The sequence below is a fragment of the Melitaea cinxia genome, chromosome 17, assembly GCF_905220565.1.
Source record: "Melitaea cinxia chromosome 17, ilMelCinx1.1, whole genome shotgun sequence".
NCBI classification, from domain to species: domain Eukaryota; kingdom Metazoa; phylum Arthropoda; class Insecta; order Lepidoptera; family Nymphalidae; genus Melitaea; species Melitaea cinxia.
Window position 1 is genome coordinate 4,964,849 of NC_059410.1, and position 17,712 is coordinate 4,982,560.

Below are 17,712 nucleotides of genomic sequence, written 5' to 3' on the forward strand. Positions count from 1 at the left end.
CTATACAAATAAATAAAATTGGAGTGTCTGTTTGTAATATTAAAACAACCGCTTTTAACTAACTAGACGGTACATATACCAAAATGACTACTGCGATGATATTAAATTATGTGGTGTACAATAAAGAATATATAAATAAATGACATTTTTTACAATAATTGTATGTCTGTCTGTCCGTTTGTTAGTTCCGGCTAATCTCTGAACGGCTAGATCGATTTTGACGGGACTTTCACTGGCAGATAGCTGATGTAGTAAGAAGTAACTTAGGCGACTTTTATTTTGAAATTTTGTTTATTTAATAACTTTGTGAATTGAAAATAACTTTTTTTGTTAAATTCCACGAGGCCGAAGTCGCGGGCACAGCTAGTATAAAATAAAAATAAAAAAATTATCGAAATGTATGTACGCGCATAACTTTCGTACGACTGTACCAAAATGAATAGCATTTTTTTAAATCTATTTATTGTTTGTTATTATGAGAATAGGGTTTGAATGAAAGAAAATAAAAAATAACTATTCTGAAAAAAAATGTAAAAGTACGAAAAGCACCAAGTACGAAGTTCACCACACCGATAGTTCATAATAAAAGTCCGGGTTGACGATTTTCCCAGCTATTTAGCTGGGCAAAACCTGGCTTACCCATACCTGAACAAATATGCTTACAAATACAATAAGCAGTTCTGAATGAAAATCGAGTCAATGGTCATTAATAGAGCTGCATATGAGGCGTAGTTGTTATTTTCAATACATTTTTGATAGCATTACAGTTATCAATTGTTTTATAGTAAAACTTTGTAAAATTATTTAAAATATACATTGTTATAACTTCAACAGTATAAATATAATAACATAAATTAAGCTACTAATATATCAATAGATTCCGTAGGTTGAAAAATAAAGAATGTAAACTTTTTAGCTTTTAAACTATTCGTCCGTAAATCATAGCAGCCATTTGAGTAAAAGCGTAATAGTTACTTTAGCACAACCCTAATTATGAGGAAACGGTAGTGACGAAATAAACGCAATTGCCGTTTCCAACGTAAAAAACGTTCTAAAACTGACAAATAATTTGGCTTTAAGTTCGTTGTTTATAGAATAAAATATTTATGTAACGTAAAGTATGAAATATATCAAAACTTGAAAAATATAGCAAGAAAAACTACTAAAAGTCAAATAAATTGTTTTTCTTCTAAAATTATAGGAGGAAATTACGTTTTATTTTACTATTTCTGAACGAAACGTTCGGATACTCTAGAAGATAAATTTTGTAAATTGGATACTCTTACAGAATCATAATCGTTTTTTTTTATTCAGGTTGAATTTGCTTGATATTAGATTAAGGTTTTATGTGATTTATATAATTTCATGTTGACGTTCTACTTGCATTAAGGTATGAGACGTTGTACTTGCGTTAAGATACTTGCACAATCGTTGGATCCATCTCCGCTTATAAGAAATATTTTTCTTTATAAGATAAAAACATTCTAGGCTCGTCACATATTGGCTCTTGTGGTGTCTTCGTGAAAGTTTATTCTTGCATTGTGGGTCATTAAGTGTAAGTCGTTGATTTATTATTTACTTTACGTATTGTAACACGCATAAAAGGAAAAATACAAATTAAAAGGCAAAAATAAGAAAAAAAAGTGTTTTTACACTACTTATCCTATATGAGTATTGAGGATGCCCTTTCGTATTGATTAAATATTAACTTACAATTGGCTGTAGCCTGTACTCTGAGTATTTAAGCTAGTTATGTCTGTCATTCCACACAGTATTCTCATTCTATGTGGAGCCGCTAAGTATACCACCTAATTATTAAAGTAAACAAAGTTAGCTTGGTTAGCTTAACTTTGGACTTATGGATAAAAAAAAGTTTGAATTCGGACTAAGTATTCAAGTGTTTTAAAACAACTTAGAAAACCTACCTGCCCAGCTGCGTAACGGCTATAATTGTTCTCTCACGGAGAGGAGGCCTTTGCACATCGCGATCTAATTATCTATCATCAAAAATACTTATAATATTTTTTTTCTTATTTTAATAATTTCTTTCAAAATATAACCGAGAATTGACCATTATATACTTCTGATTTTAATGAATAAAATAATATTAATAACTTTTCTGTTCAACCCTAATGAAAAGGATAAGGATGTGACGTCACAAACCTCTTATTTATGGCCATTCTCTTCTACGTAATCTCAAATTACATTAAAAGATAGACCATAATGATTAATTTATTAATTTTTTTTAGAATTGTCAATCAATTATTAGCCAATTAGCAGTATATTTAACACTATACATACTATATATACACTTAAAAATCATTTGAACGGTAAACGGTCCTTTTGATTGTAAAACAAGTACAGGAAAAAAATATGTGTCTATGGCCAACCAATGTGGCTACCGCACACTGACCAACGAGCGTCAAGTTATGGCGTTTTGTGCAAGACATTCGTAAATAGTTTATATATGTGTTATTAACTATCAGTGTATCTTTTTTAACTTAAATTTAATATGAACAGATATTACGATTACGGTAACGCTATATCATGGTGAGTTATATTGAATAAAACGAGTGACATCCATATTGTTTAAAAATTCTGTATACGTTTTAACTTATAAATATTATTTATATTTGTTTATATGTTTAACAGAATAACATGCATTAAAAATTAAATTATTATAAAAATGTTTCTCAGAGATTCAGTTTTCATTTATTATTTGCCGGTTTAATGGATTATGGTCAGAAACACTTTGCAGTTTTATTAATAATAAATAATATTTTCACGCTTTGAGAAATAACATTTTTATTAATATTAGTGTGGATTATCATGGTTCTGTAAAAGATAAGTAAGTTTCCTAATATTGAGGCTATTTACCCTACCGTAACGTAAGCTACTTGGCGTGGTTGTAAAGATACTATGCTATTCGCTACGCTATTATTAGTATTAATTAATATTTATGGAAATAACATTATTACTTTTTATAAAGAATTGTTTCATTTATTATAATTTAGTCACATTATAATTTACTAAAAATTAAAAAGTTAGTATCTAAAGTATTATATTCCAAAAATCACAATTTTAGTTTTAATAGTAACAACAGGTTACTTACTTTTCATAAGTAAAATGCAAATAAATTGGTTATTTCCATAAATATTTAGTAATCAATATTAGTATTTTGAGAAGAAACTACACCTAACTATGTAAAGGAAAAAGAAATATTATAAAATATTTTTTTATTAAATAAATTAGTTTTAAAGTAGTCCTAAGAAATAACTTTGTATCGCTGAAAGTAGTGTGACATCTGAAATTCATAAAGTAGACAAATAAAACTTAATATGCCACATTAATAATTTAATTATTACACATAATAATTAAATTTTAATGTTTTCTATAATAACAATTGATTGATTTATCATTGAGAAGTTGTTTGGTTCTTTGTCATTTGTAAATAGTGCTTGCTACCTTATTACAAAAATAAAGTGTTTTGGTAAAAATAACTTTTGTAGTTTGGTAGTTAGTATTAGTATTTTTATAAAGGTGGTCCTACCCCCATAGATTTGATAAAATTTGAATTTAATACAAATGTTTTTATTTATTTTTTTAAAATAATGCATCATCTGGAAAATTTCCTTGACAGGACATTCAACTTATTTCTCTTACTACCCGGATCCTGTCGTCCCAATACTTTTTCTAATTTTGTCAAAATCTAGAATTTTAATCGATTTTTTCCCTAGTGACACTCCACAGCTGCAGTGGAATAATTGATCTCTAAAAAAAAATAATGGGACCGCCAGCATTGTTTCGAATCATACATATGTTTTGGATACTCGTGATTTGCCTAGTACAAGCTGTAAGACATGTTTTAACCATTGTAGACTAAATGGGTAATTATTCACTTGCAGATGATTCTAGCTCCCCAAGTCCCGCTCCGGTTGTGGTAAGAGAAATAAGGAGACACATTCCCATTTTTGGTGTGTCTAAGAAATTTTCCAGACAATCTCACTAGGTTGACGTCGATTTTATAGTGATTTCCGTCCATTTTTGGACTCCTAATTTCAGTTGACATGAGACACTCGGTCGTCAACAATGGTTAAAACACGATCTTCAGCAAGAGTAGTCAATGCTGCCCAGAGTGAGCCTGCCGCAAATGGAAACACTTCCGAAATTAGTTCACGGGTAAAAGCTTATGAACCCAGGCCGCGCTCGCAAAAGACCACAACAACTAGGCAAGTGTCACGTCTTCCCGCGTTTCTCGCAGCTGTACCAGCATGATCCTAATGAGTTAGCAGTCCTTTGTTATAGTAGGTGACTATTGTTTTCCGCGACATTTCATTTTTGTGGCATTGTTTTTAACAAACGACATTTTACCTAAGTCTTAGTAAAAAATAATGCTACAAAGATAAACTGTTTAAAAGCTTTGCGTAAGTACTAAATTCGATAGTAAACGTAACGAGGGCTTCTCAAATATTAAATCTTCAAATTATCTATATCCTATAAAGATTCGTCGAATTATCACTAAATAATTATTTAAATTTTATTTTAAGAAGGCCTCGCTTCTAATGAAACAATACAAATATGTGTTAAATATATGTTGAAAAGATTCAGGGTATTTCGTTGTTTGTTTGATAGTTTAGACTAAGCTTTAGAGAGTAAATTTATATTTATCCGTCGACGTGCATGACGATGAGCTTGTGGTGTCGGTGAAAAGTTTTAAATGTTGTGATACAAAATTTTTTTGTATGTTAAGATTTATAAGATGCATGCTTCCAAAGAACCATGTGAATTAAAAAAGTTCTCGAGAAAAAGTGGGTTTAAGGTTTTTGCCAGATGAACGCCCGCTTGCTTAATTCAGAAAACGTTTCGTTTTACTTTCGAATTGTATCGGTTCGTCAGCATAACATTTTTCTGAATATACTAAAGCTCGATCTATATTATAGTGCTGATCTCAGTTCATTCTCGGTCCGATCTCGATCCGATTAAATATTGTTAAACGAGAAACAATAAGGGTATTCACACTATCCCTAACAGTCAAGTTCCGATCAATGCACACTCCAGCTACGATCTGTCTATGAATATTTGACTGAACGAGATTGAACTTGTAGCGACATGTCCCGATAGTGTGAATGGTCGTTCTCGGCTCAGTCAGTTTTCACTGAAATATCGATAAGTACATCGTTTAATTTAAATAGTTCTCATCTGAACTGAGATCGACACTAGTGGGAATCGGGCCTAATCGAGCTTAACTCGAGTAGAGAAGAGATGATGTGGAAAGAATTAATAGTGTTTAGCGCCTGCTGTACCAGTTGTCATCCACAACTTAACAGATTTATCTTGCCAATGTTATGAATAGACTTAAAGACCAGGAGGTAAAACAAGTCATGAGGACCTGTTAAGTGTTAATTAAAAAATTACAACAATTTGATTCATAATTGCGAATAGAAATATGCTTAAATATAGTTTAAGAAGTTTTTAGTTTTAGAATAATATGTCATAAAACCTTGAACAGGCCCTTGTTATAATAGTACGAAAGGTGGCTTAAGAAATATAATTATACCCTCATGTGCTTAATAAAAATGGTCCAGTACATATGCAAGATAATACACATATCGACATATATCTGATTGGGGGGCTGCCTAATGAAATCGCTCCCAAACAACGTTAACTAATTAATAATATAAATAAATTAAGATGGTAAATTAGCTGCATAGCCCGTCCAATGAGCGCGTAACCACGACTATAATTAACAATGAAAGAATTATCTTGTATATGTACTGGACCGTCTTCATTAAACTCATGAGTATATACTCAGTCAGAGTAGTCCTAAAGCCGAATCTTAGACTAATAGTAAACGTAGAAACGTCTCTTTTAAATATTGGTAACGAGTGATGGTCGCCAGGAACAACCAGGCGCTGTCGTCGGGCCCCGGCAGCGGCGGCCAGGGCAAGGACCCGCTCGCGCCCGCGCTGCCCGGCTCGCGCGCCATGTACCAGCACCCCGCCGTCACGGGCTACAACCCGCAGGACTCGCGCTCGCAGTCCATGCCGGTCACGGTGATTTTCTTTTCATAATACTTGGTCAATAACAAGCGTACAGTCACCGTAGCCCATGACGTTTGGAACACCAGAAGCTACGCAAGCGCGTTGACGACCCTACACCGAATCTTCTCCATGAGCTCTAGCCGCTTACCACAAGAACATAACACTACTTGAGACCAGTGTTTTTTATCTGTGATCCTCGGTGACATTGAGGTACTTCCCTAGTCATTCTGCTCCAGATTTTGCGCCGGATATATCCTGCTGTACTCTACCTCAATACCGACTTGCTTTAATTCCTCATTGATTTTCACTCAATTTTCTCTCATAAAAATTATTTCAAGAATAATTTTAAGGTTTCCGATATGCAGTTTTGCCATTTGTCGGAACTCGAGACACACCTTTTTAGCGCCAAATGCTACTAATAATTATATATAATGTAATACATTTATATACTCATAATATCAAGTTACAACGTCGTCACGTGAAATTATGATCTAAGCATGCAAAACCGAACCAATATTTTCAGTAAAAAAAAACGTAGTCGTAATACATAATAACTATAATACGAATAACTTTTTATTATTATTAGTATTTAGGAGTAATTGGATAAAGCTAGCCGTAGTTATGCTTTTTGAACACGTCTCCGACCAAATTAAACAGTGTCCGCTTTTGTCAGGTTTTTTAAATATCAATCAGGTGTCGCGTAATTAAAATTCAAGAAGATTATTCCAAATAATTAAAAAAGTCAGGTTTTACCAACAAAACTTTTGTTGTTGTTCATATTAATACTAACAATATGATCACAGCTAAATAACACTGTTTTCAAGTAGTGTTGTGTTCATGTTGGTGAGTAAGATGACCAGAGTTCCGGGGGAGAACTGGGTCGGCAACGCGCTTCCGAAGCTTCTGGTGTTGCAGACGTCTATAAACCACGGTATTCGCTTACCATCTGGTGAGCCGTACGCTTGTTTTCTCGATCAACTTAATAATAAAAAAAGATAAATCCATTATAATTTAATGTGTCCGGCCTTTTTTTACCAAATGTCGAGCCAAACTGGATAATCTGTCCGGCTACTAGGTTTAAGGACCAGGAATTATTCAGATACTACAATTAAACGGCAACGTCGTGTGAAATTATAACCTAAACATTCGAAACCCAACCATTGTTCCCTGCCGCCGTTGTACTGCAGCCGCAGGTGAACCTTTCTGTAAAAAAAAAAATGGTCTAGAATAACTTTGTATGTGCAAAGTTATAACATCGCATTGTTTAATAATAATAAATTCTTTATTGGACCAGATACTTATCTTAACTCGCCAAACTGCGTGACAGTTTGTCGGCGGAATTAACGCTTGTCAACAATACTTTGTTGCACAATATCAAACAACGCGTAACCTTCAATAGTTGAAACGAACAACGGAACAGTAAAAACGTATACACGAAACAGGCTCGTCAGAACCAGATGTACGCGAGCGGCATGTACCACGGCTACAGCGGCGCGGGCGGCGCCACCCTCGCGCCCATGCCCTCGCCCTCGCCCACCGCGCCGCTGCCGCCCTTCCCGGTACACCCCGACGTTAAGTTTAAGAAGTAAGTACACAAAGACCCCGTACGCTTCGGCCTGTAATGCACCACTGCTGGGCATAGGCCTCTTTCCCCATGTAGGAGAAGGATCAGAGCTTAATCCACCACATTGCTCCAAAGCGGTTTGGTGGATATATTCCCTACTATGAGTAACGATCGCTATCAGGTATACACGATAACAACCGAAACCGACCGCTTAACGCGTTTCCCGAGGCACGGTGGGGAGACCCACAAGGACTAACAACTAGACCGAAAACAAATATTTGTACAAACACAAATATCCACTCCGAGCAGGAATCGAACCCGCGACCGTCGGTGTTTAGGCGCCGCCGACACGGCACATGCACCCCTTCACCAGAGCGGTCGTCACATTACTTGGAAATCATGGGACTGTTGGATCTGCAAGTCTTGTGTAATAAATCGCCTCTAGGATAAGCGTAATGCATGATGTTAACGAAAGGTATGGTCACTTTAGAGCCTCTGTATAATAATGTTAAATTAAAAAAATCGTAAAATCACAAATGTTTTCAACCACACCTAACCGTAAATATTTTATTGAATGTGAATTTCAAAACGCGTTTCCAATCAGAGTTTATCAAGATATGTTTACGATATCACACGCGTATACACGCGTTCATAATTTACATTTTTGTGATTGTGTGATCAAACATTTTTAACTGACTTCCAAAAAAGGAGGAGGTTCTCAATTCGACTGTATTTTTTTTGAAATTATGTATGTTACATCAGAACTTTTGACCGGGTGGACCGATTTCGACAATTTTTTTTTTATCGAAAGGTGGTGTGTGTCAATTGGTCCCATTTAAATTTATTTGAGATCTAACAACTACTTTTCGAGTTATATCTAATAATGCGTTTTTACTTGACACTTTTTTCGTCGACCTACGTTGTATTATACCGCATAACTTTCTACTACATAAACCGATTTTGATAATTGTTTTTTTTGTTGAAAAGGAGATATTCCTAGTTTGGTACCATGATAAGGAAACCAGGATCTAATGATAGGATCCCAGAGAAATCGAGGGAAACTCTCAAAAATCTGCAATAACTTTTTACTGGGTGTACCGATTTTGATAATTTTTAATTTAATCGAAAGCTGATGTTTATCATGTGGTCACATATAAATTTTATCGAGATCTGATAACTACTTTTTGAGTAATCTTTGATAACGCGTAGTTACTTGACTATTTTTTCGTCGATCTACGTTGTATTACTCGTCGATGTAATTGAAGTCGTTTTTTTTTTTTCGTTTGTGAGCAAACACAATTAATGTGAACATTATTATGTACAATCATATTTTTTATATTCCAATTTGTTTAAAGCATCAAATTACTATGACATCAAATTATATGACTAAAACTTAAATTATTCTCAATTTAATAGTTAATAACGTTATAAATATTAGAAACACTTGTATTATCGTATGACGTTCGTTTTTATTAGTCATGAGATATACGTGAAAAATATATCGAATTAAATTTCTTAATTCTAAAACCTAGTCTCATGGCCAGTGGAAAATTCCGCTTAGATGTTATTAAACGTAGAAAAAAAAAGACAGATGACAAACAGCCGTTTTTCCAAATGACTATTTCTTTTGCCGTACCAGGTTTAATGTTAGATAGTATGAGTATGGTTTAATGTTTATAGTAATGAGTCTCACATAGTGAAATATTCTATACAGCTTTTTATCTTTGAATTAGACTTAATGACGTTAAAAGTAACGTTCAAAATCAATCGTCTAAAGCTAGCTTGTTATGGAAAAGTATAATAAAAGTGTAACAGGTCCAAAGTCCGATTTACGAGGTCCCACACAATATTTTGAAAAAAATAAATTGAATACGTTATAAAGCCGATACTGATGCTAAAACTTTTTAATTTTTGTTTGTCGGTCTATATGTTGACCGCGCAACATGTTGAAACTAAGAAATTTAGAAAGATGAGCTACTTTTTATCTAGAAATGAAATAAATGGTTGCTTTGGAAGAGAAGACGAAAGTCAAAATATTTAATTGTTAATAGAGATTAAAGAATGAATACAGCTTTCACTTTATTTATGAGATATTTCTATTTGCAAATATGAATCCAAAAGTTGTACTTTATAAATGTAATTATTTCTATCGTGTAACTGTGCCAAATAATAAATAAATAAATTAATTGAGGAGAAACAGATCCTTATGGACTATTCTATCTCCTGCCATTAAAGTTTATTCAAAGCTTATGTACAAGATAAACTTTATCCATAGCTGATGAGACAGGCCTTTAGGGTATATAAAACAAACATCTATCTTCCACTAGGTTACCATTCTACGACGTGCTGGCTGAGCTGATGAAGCCGTCGACTATGATGCCGATGCAGGCGGGCCGCATGCAGGAGGGCACCTTCGTCTTCCACCTCACTCCGCAGCAGGCCACCGAGATAGCGTCGGGAAAAGATATAGTCGGAACTAGTAATAAGCTCGATTATGTTATACAGGTACAGCTATAATACTAGAACACAACTACTTGTGGCTACTGTTTCGCCTTTTAATGGAGTAATTTTTTATAGAAAAATTTAATTGAAGCAATAAATCTGTTTTGTAGCTTAAGAGCTTATTAGCAACAAGGAAAAGAACAGATTATTTATTATTTACAATATTAGCATAAATAAATTAAGATGGTTACTGAAAAAATGTCCTATAATTTTAAGACCATATAATTAAACAGATTATAATCAATAAGATCATTCTCCCACTGCGTACCTTAGTTGTCTTATTGCTTATGCTCATTTAGTGTGCAGGATTTGATGTTGCTACCTAATTAAATTATGAATTATTAACAGTTTTAGACAAAAATTAAATAAAGTATAAATTTGATCATCTTGTTGCAGGCCCAACTAAGATTTTGTCTACTAGAAACTTCATGTGAACAAGAAGATCACTTCCCACCTAGCGTTAATGTTAAAGTTAATAATAAGATGTGTCCATTACCAGTAAGTATTACTATATATTCAGGAATAAGAAAAAAAATACAATGAGGAAATTAACATTTAACATTATTTACCTAATTTTTTTTTACAGAATCCAATACCAACAAACAAGCCAACACCAGAGCCGAAACGACCACCTCGGCCTGTGAACATTTCTTCTTTAGTGAAACTATCTCCCACAGTGCCAAACACAATCCACGTGACATGGGCAACAGATTTCACTAGAGGCTTTGCGCTTGGTGTGTTCATGGTTCGGAAGCTGACGTCAGCGGAACTATTGCAGAGGTTGAAAAACAAGGGCACAAAAAATGCAGACTACACAAGATCATTAAGTAAGACATGCTAATAATAGATTGCTTGTTTGTTTCATAATATGTGCTGTGTTTTGTTTTATTGACCCTATAGCTTAGTTTTTTCAACCTAAAAATGAAGAGGTTATCAATTTACTCATAACTGTTTACCAATTTCGATGATACTTTTTTTAATCTAAAGGTGGTTCGTGTCTCGTGGTCCCATTTCAATTAAATCGAGATCTTACAAGTATTTTTTGAGTTATCTTTAATGATGCGTATTTACTTGACTAATATTTGTACTTATATGTGTATGTGCATGAATTAATGAATCTATCATACACTATTTTTATTTATCCTTAAGAATATTGTACACTTCCTATCCGTCACTACTATATCATGTCCTGTGCCCAAAGGTTATCTGGAAGAAATCGCTCTTCAGCGATAAGATCGCCTTTGTACATCTTTTTTTTTAATTACTACTGTTTGTTTATATTTTGGTGTACAATAAAGAATATATTATTATTATTATTAATTTTTCGTCGACCTACGTTGTATCATACCTCATAACATTTTTGTGAGTGTATCGATTTTGATGATTCTTTTTCGTATATCGAAATGTCTATATAATATGATATTAAAACCGTACGATTCTCTGCAATATATCGTATTCCTATTAAAATGTAATATGTCTATGTGTATTTAGAAAAAAAAAAATTAGCTATGTTAGTCGGCATTTACCTATGACAACACAAGCATTAATTTGCTAATAGAAATAGACAACTATATGTGTATGGTATAGGTAAGGTATTTGTATTTATATAATATAATACTAGAAAATGTTATTATAATGCTTGTAACGTAACTAAACAAGTAACAGAGAACTCCACAAGTCATATTTTATTTACTTTTTGTTACTATCTTTGAATTACTTGAGATCTTTATTAGATTATATGTACCGAAACCTTTGTTTAAATTTAAAGCTCATTGCTTGTTTGTTCTTTTTGAGTAATACCGATTTGCGTTTTATTATGGTACCATGTTAAAAGTAACGGTTAAAATAATTCCAGTTATTATATTAAAGCGGATAACGATAAAGTGTAAACGCTACGCTATATATCTCTGACAATTTTTTTTTTTTTTTTTTTGTTATTAAAAAGTTGGCATGATTTTTACCCCAGAAAATGGTTTCAAGAGAAACAAAAAATATCTTGACTCGCTTAAAAACATAGTCTTTTGTTTCGTCTTGTGAATGTAGATATATTTTTGTTTCGTAATTATAAAATCACATCCCTTACTCATTTTTTTAACTGAACGACCGTTTTAAATGATTACTAAAGCAGTGCTTGCTTAAGAGAGTAGTAAAAAGCTACAATTATGTTGTTGTTTTGCACGGGCTCTTTTCCGCAACTCGACGTCTTAGTGCGCCTTTTTTGCGTGATTGGCTGGGGGCACTATTCGTGCCAGCCAAGCTCCTTGAGGAAGCTTAGCAGACCCTTCACGTTGCCGACGACTTCCTGGAGCGACCTTGGTGCCCCGAGGTGCAGTGCCCTGTAGTTCGCCACACTACCCGTTTCGCACGCCATTTCTTCTGCTCCATGCACGCTCTGCATAGCGGGCTGTCTGTAACACCTAATTTGTGTAAGCGCTTGTTAAGCAAGGCATGTCCGGTAAGAGCCCCGACCGGTAGTCGTAGCTGAACTCTCCCATAACGGCGAAGTTTGCGGGACAATCCTGGGTTGATCGCCGGAAGAGCTTCCTTGGTCTGCCTGAAGGTAGTTAGGTTTGTCCAATATTCTTGGTGCATTACCTTGGTGTTGTGTCGCAGCTGGCAAAAGATACAATTATATCTTTATCATTTTGTAATCACAAAAACAATTTATCAAAACTATTCATATGTATTGATATAATTGATACAAAAGGATTCGATGATATTGTGTATCGGTAAAAACGCTTGCGATACATTACGATTCGACATATCGTTACAAATTACTTTTTGGCATCTCTAGTTAAAATATTACATAAAATATTTAGTATAAATATCAATGTAATACATACTAATACGCGGATTTATTTGTTTCTTTATTTCAACCCGTCAATCTTGTTGTGTTTAAAAGAAAATATGACTTTCACTAATCTTGTTTTCAATGTGAAATTACAGACTTGGCTTCGGCCTTACTTTACCTGTCATCGAATCAGAAGAAAAATAAAGTTACTTCAGACTTGGCTCCGGCCTTTTGATATATCAGAACGAAACTTACAAATTCAAACTAGGCTGTATGGATTATAGTCCTTTGCCTTTTCCTATTGGGGATAAATTTTAAAACAACAACAACTTGTTTTCAATGAAAGTTTCATACTATAAAATTCTATGGTGCAAAAAAAGAAAAACACTGAACATAAACACGAGAAGTAATTCTGTATTTTCTTTTCTAGTTAAGGAAAAGTTATCAGAAGATTATGACAATGAAATAGCGACCACGTCACTAAGGGTATCTCTGATGTGTCCGCTGGGCAAGATGAGGATGTCGTGTCCGTGCCGACCGGCCAACTGCCCTCACTTGCAGTGTTTTGATGCCTCGCTGTTCCTGCAGATGAATGAGCGAAAACCCACTTGGCTCTGTCCTGTCTGTGACCGTCCCGCGCCTTATGATTCCTTGGTAGTTGACGGGTAAGAGGTTTATAATGAATATAGAGGTTTTTGAAACAAAACCTAACATTAGTGGTAGTGGTTACACAAATAAATTATTTCACATTGTAATGTAGCTTTTATAAAGGTTCCACAAATTTTAATTCCAATATTGTCCTAACGCAAATGCATTGAAACCTTTTATATAAAGAAGCCTTTTAAAATATTACTTAATATAATGTAGTCCAATACATCCTGGCCACTTATAAACATTTTAATGTCAACATTTCAGAGAAAGCAGAAAACTATTGGCTTCCACTGAATTTTTGTGATGTGGTTACTATTGAGAACAACACTTTAGATGACTGTAAAACCTTAAACTTCACATTGAATACTAACAACCCAATTGAATTAAAGCACTATGCAACTCCAGAATTTTGACAAATTTTAGTACAATCACATGTATGTTACCCATTTACAGGATTGCTTGATTGATTCAGCCAGAAACATCAACTGCTGAGCATTTTTACATAACCATCGTTTTTCGGCGTGCTAAGCGTGTTGGGTGTAATTAAGAATAGCACATCTAGCAAAAGGTCTCAATCGTTCGTAAGAGCCTATCGCAGTCACTGCTAGATATAGGCCTCCCTAAGTTAATGTCGCAACTAATCTCTCAGTCTAATGTCGCATCGTCGCACGCTAATAACCCCCGTGTCCCCGCAGGTACTTCCAGGAGGTGCTGACGTCGCCGCGGCTGGCGAGCGAGTGCAACGAGATCCAGCTGCACGCGGACGGCAGCTGGTCTGCGCACGCGCCGCCCGCGCGCCCGCCGCCCGTGCAGCCCGCCGCCGCCGAGCCCGTCACGCTCATCTCCGATGACCTCGGTACACCCCACATACCCCCTCTCACCCCCTCCCCACTTCTCGACCTCAAATCGCCCGTAAATTATTTTTCCTTTTTCGTTATATTTTCTTATTTTTCTAATGGGTTTTATCCTGGTCTTATTTTTTTTTTGTCTCAAGAATTATTGACACTGGTCTATTTGTAATAGGTTCTTAGTTTCCTACAGAACAAAAATTTAAAAATATCGGAAAATTTCAGAAAACATTATGATTATATTAACTGCTCGCTTTTAAAAGTTTGCAGACAAAGACGTCTGTTGGGTCAGCTAGTTAATGTTTATAAATTTAAAATATTAATTTTATGTTGTTACAGAAGTGATACCTGTGGACGGTAACAGTAACAGTGGAGCGAAACGCGCGGCCGTGGGCGATGGAAGAACGCCTAAACCGTCGGAAGTACTAGTGGACCTCACATCTGATTCTGAAGATGAGCTGCCTCTCAAGAGAAAAGTTCCACAGCCAAAGAATTCGCCACCTTCTGTAGAAACAACCATAAAATCAGACGACACATATACAACATCAAGTGGTATGGAGATATATATATGTTTTTAAATAATTGTTTGTATCGTGGAATCTATACTAATATTATAAAGCTGAAGAGTTTGGTTTGTTTGTTTGCTTGAACGCACTAATCTTGGGACTGGTCCGATTTGAAAAATTCTTCCAGTGTTAGATAGCCCATTTATCGAGAAAGGCTATAGGCTATATATCATCACGCTTATACGGAGTGGAGTCCACGCGGACGAGGTCGCGAGCAGAAGCTAGTGTTCAATAACTTGACAAGTTCCCGTATATGTTGCCTATATACTGTTTGAATTTATTTTATAAAAATTGTATATTTTTATTCTTCTTAAATGCAGAAGCTAACGAACTGGTTATAATGAAACTTAGTACATAGATAGGTGAAACTAATTGTGACACTAGTGATCTGCTTATGAGAACTCTAACAGCACTGGCTCATAGCTGTTGCGCTGGCGGTAGTGGGTTTAATGGCATACATTTGTAATGGCAATACAGATGTTGGCTGTGGTCCGAGTGCTTATTAAAATTAATAGCTTAAGTGTATTATAATACCTCATATGACGGCCGTGTCGCAGCGGAGGCGGTGTCGTCGAGCGGCTACCGCTCGCCGGGCGGCGCGGTGATCTCGCTGGACAGCCCGTCCCCGCCCGCGCCCGCCTCGCCGCCCGCCGCGCACGCGCGCGCGCACGACGCCTCGCCGCGCTCCTCCGTCTCCGACCACTGTGAGCACTACACGCCTCTATCTCCACTTTTCTATCTCCCTCTCTCTCTTTTCCTTTATTTATTGCTTTGCCACTAAAACGTTCATTACAAAACATACCATACATGCTGCTCAGTCAAAGTACACAACTTATGTAGGTAAACACCACATACGTATAAATTAAAAAAAAATTGGTAGATAAATATTAAATCTGTTACCAAATAGCGACTAAACAAATTAGTCTTGCGCGCGATCATGTGTTCGTAAAGCTTTTAGAGAATCGACGAATGTCTGTGCGTGACAATTGGTAAAGTCAAGTAGAACTAAGAACTGCACATTTATATAAAAAAAATATCAACCTAATTTGTTTTTACTTTAATTTATTTACTTTACTAACTAAATACATGTTAAACTAATTCTACAAGCTTAAACATTAATAATAGCACTTGATTGGCATTAATTTCAATTAAATGTGTGCACAACAATTAACAAAAAACAACTAAAACCTGTTTACAAATGAGCATAAATAAGTTCAAAACTAACTACAGCAAGCTGACAATTATTGCAACCTATTATTTATTGAAAAATAAAATCATGTTTGTAAGCACTAGACATTTTTGTCAATGATTGTCTCCACAACAAAACAAACAAATAACGGGTGTTACTCAGATGACCACTGACACCAATAAATGTTGCATAGCTACAGTGTAAGAACACATAATCACATTGAAGACCGAGTCGAACTATTTATACAAACTTCTCTCACTTACCCCCTAAGCACAGCACAACTGCACTTTAGCCTACTTTATGATATTATGTCTAACTACTGCTGTGTGGCTATGGCATTAAGAATATAGCCTCCCCTTCCTTTCCCGTGGGTGTCGTAAGAGGCGACTAAGGCATAACACAGTTCCACTACTACCTTGGAACTTAAAAAGCTGACAGGTGGCGGGATAACCATCCAACAGCCAGCAGGCTTTGAAATATACAGGCCGAAGACGGGCAGCAGCGTCTTCGGTGCGACAAAGCCAGCCCTGCGGTCACCAACCTGCCTGCCCAGCATAGTGATTATGGGCAAAACGCATGAGTTCACGCCATTTTTGGCCTTACCATGATGATGACCGCATGTTAGCTGGAAGAATTCTCTTCCAGAGATAAGTCTGTCTTAGCACAATAAAAAAATAACACTGTATTTTTATAATTTTTAAAGCCCATTAAAGAATTTATTATCATATTCCCCTCTGATTTCCGGCTTTGATATTTCTATTGTCTGTTTTTCTCTTCTTCTCTTTCTCCCCCTTCTTTCTTTTTTTCCCCCTTCGTTTCTCTTCTGTTGTGATTCTATTGATATCTTTGTGTTTTAACTAATAATACCTATACTGACACAATGATGGTGGCTATACTGACACATAATAAACGTAATTTTATGTTCTTAATTATAATAGATATTATTTTTAGGCACAAGTAATAATACGGAAGAAAATGATGCCACACCGTCACACTGGGCGCCCTACGCAGAATCGGAAAGGGAATCTCATGATGCATACCGAAGGTAGGCGGCGAAATAAATGTCATATATAAGAGATAGTTCACTAGATGATCTTCTCCTGACTATTATTATCTTAAAATCGTCCTAGATAAAAATACTTTTTATACAAAGTGGTAGTTATAAACAGCTGAATAGAAATAATCCTCAAAAAATACAAATCTATACTAATATTTTGAAGCTGAAGAGTTTGTTTGTTTGTTTGAATGCCCATAGCCCATTTATCGAGGAAGGTTATAGGCTATATATCATCACGCTAAGACCAAAAGGAGCGGAGCACCAATGAAGAATGTTTCAAAATCGGGGTTCTTTTTTCCTTTTGAAAGCTTCCGCTGCGTGCGCTGTGAAAACAGTTAAAGTTTCGCAAAAATCATGCATGATCGAATTGAACCTCTTTAAAATTTCAAAAAAAAAGTGTGACAGCATATATCTATCTTTTAAGGTTGGCTCACTATAACCTTTTTTATGCTTACCAAGTTTGTTCTAAAATAATGCATTATTTGCGAAGTTGTTTTTATAAA

The 17,712-nt window shown here is 35.2% G+C and overlaps 1 protein-coding gene across 1 annotated transcript; it reads left to right on the plus strand.

The window, feature by feature from the left end:
• The first annotated feature begins 2,379 nt into the window (after window positions 1–2,379).
• Window positions 2,380–17,201, plus strand: LOC123661579 (E3 SUMO-protein ligase PIAS3). The gene is made up of 11 exons (XM_045596531.1): window positions 2,380–2,550; window positions 5,900–6,053; window positions 7,484–7,626; window positions 9,933–10,110; window positions 10,504–10,605; window positions 10,694–10,934; window positions 13,329–13,563; window positions 14,245–14,405; window positions 14,737–14,949; window positions 15,521–15,667; window positions 17,104–17,201. Exons 1-11 carry the CDS (start codon window positions 2,513–2,515, stop codon window positions 17,199–17,201), a joined length of 1,710 nt encoding a protein of 569 aa, XP_045452487.1. The 5' UTR covers window positions 2,380–2,512.
• Window positions 17,202–17,712: the final 511 nt, after the last annotated feature.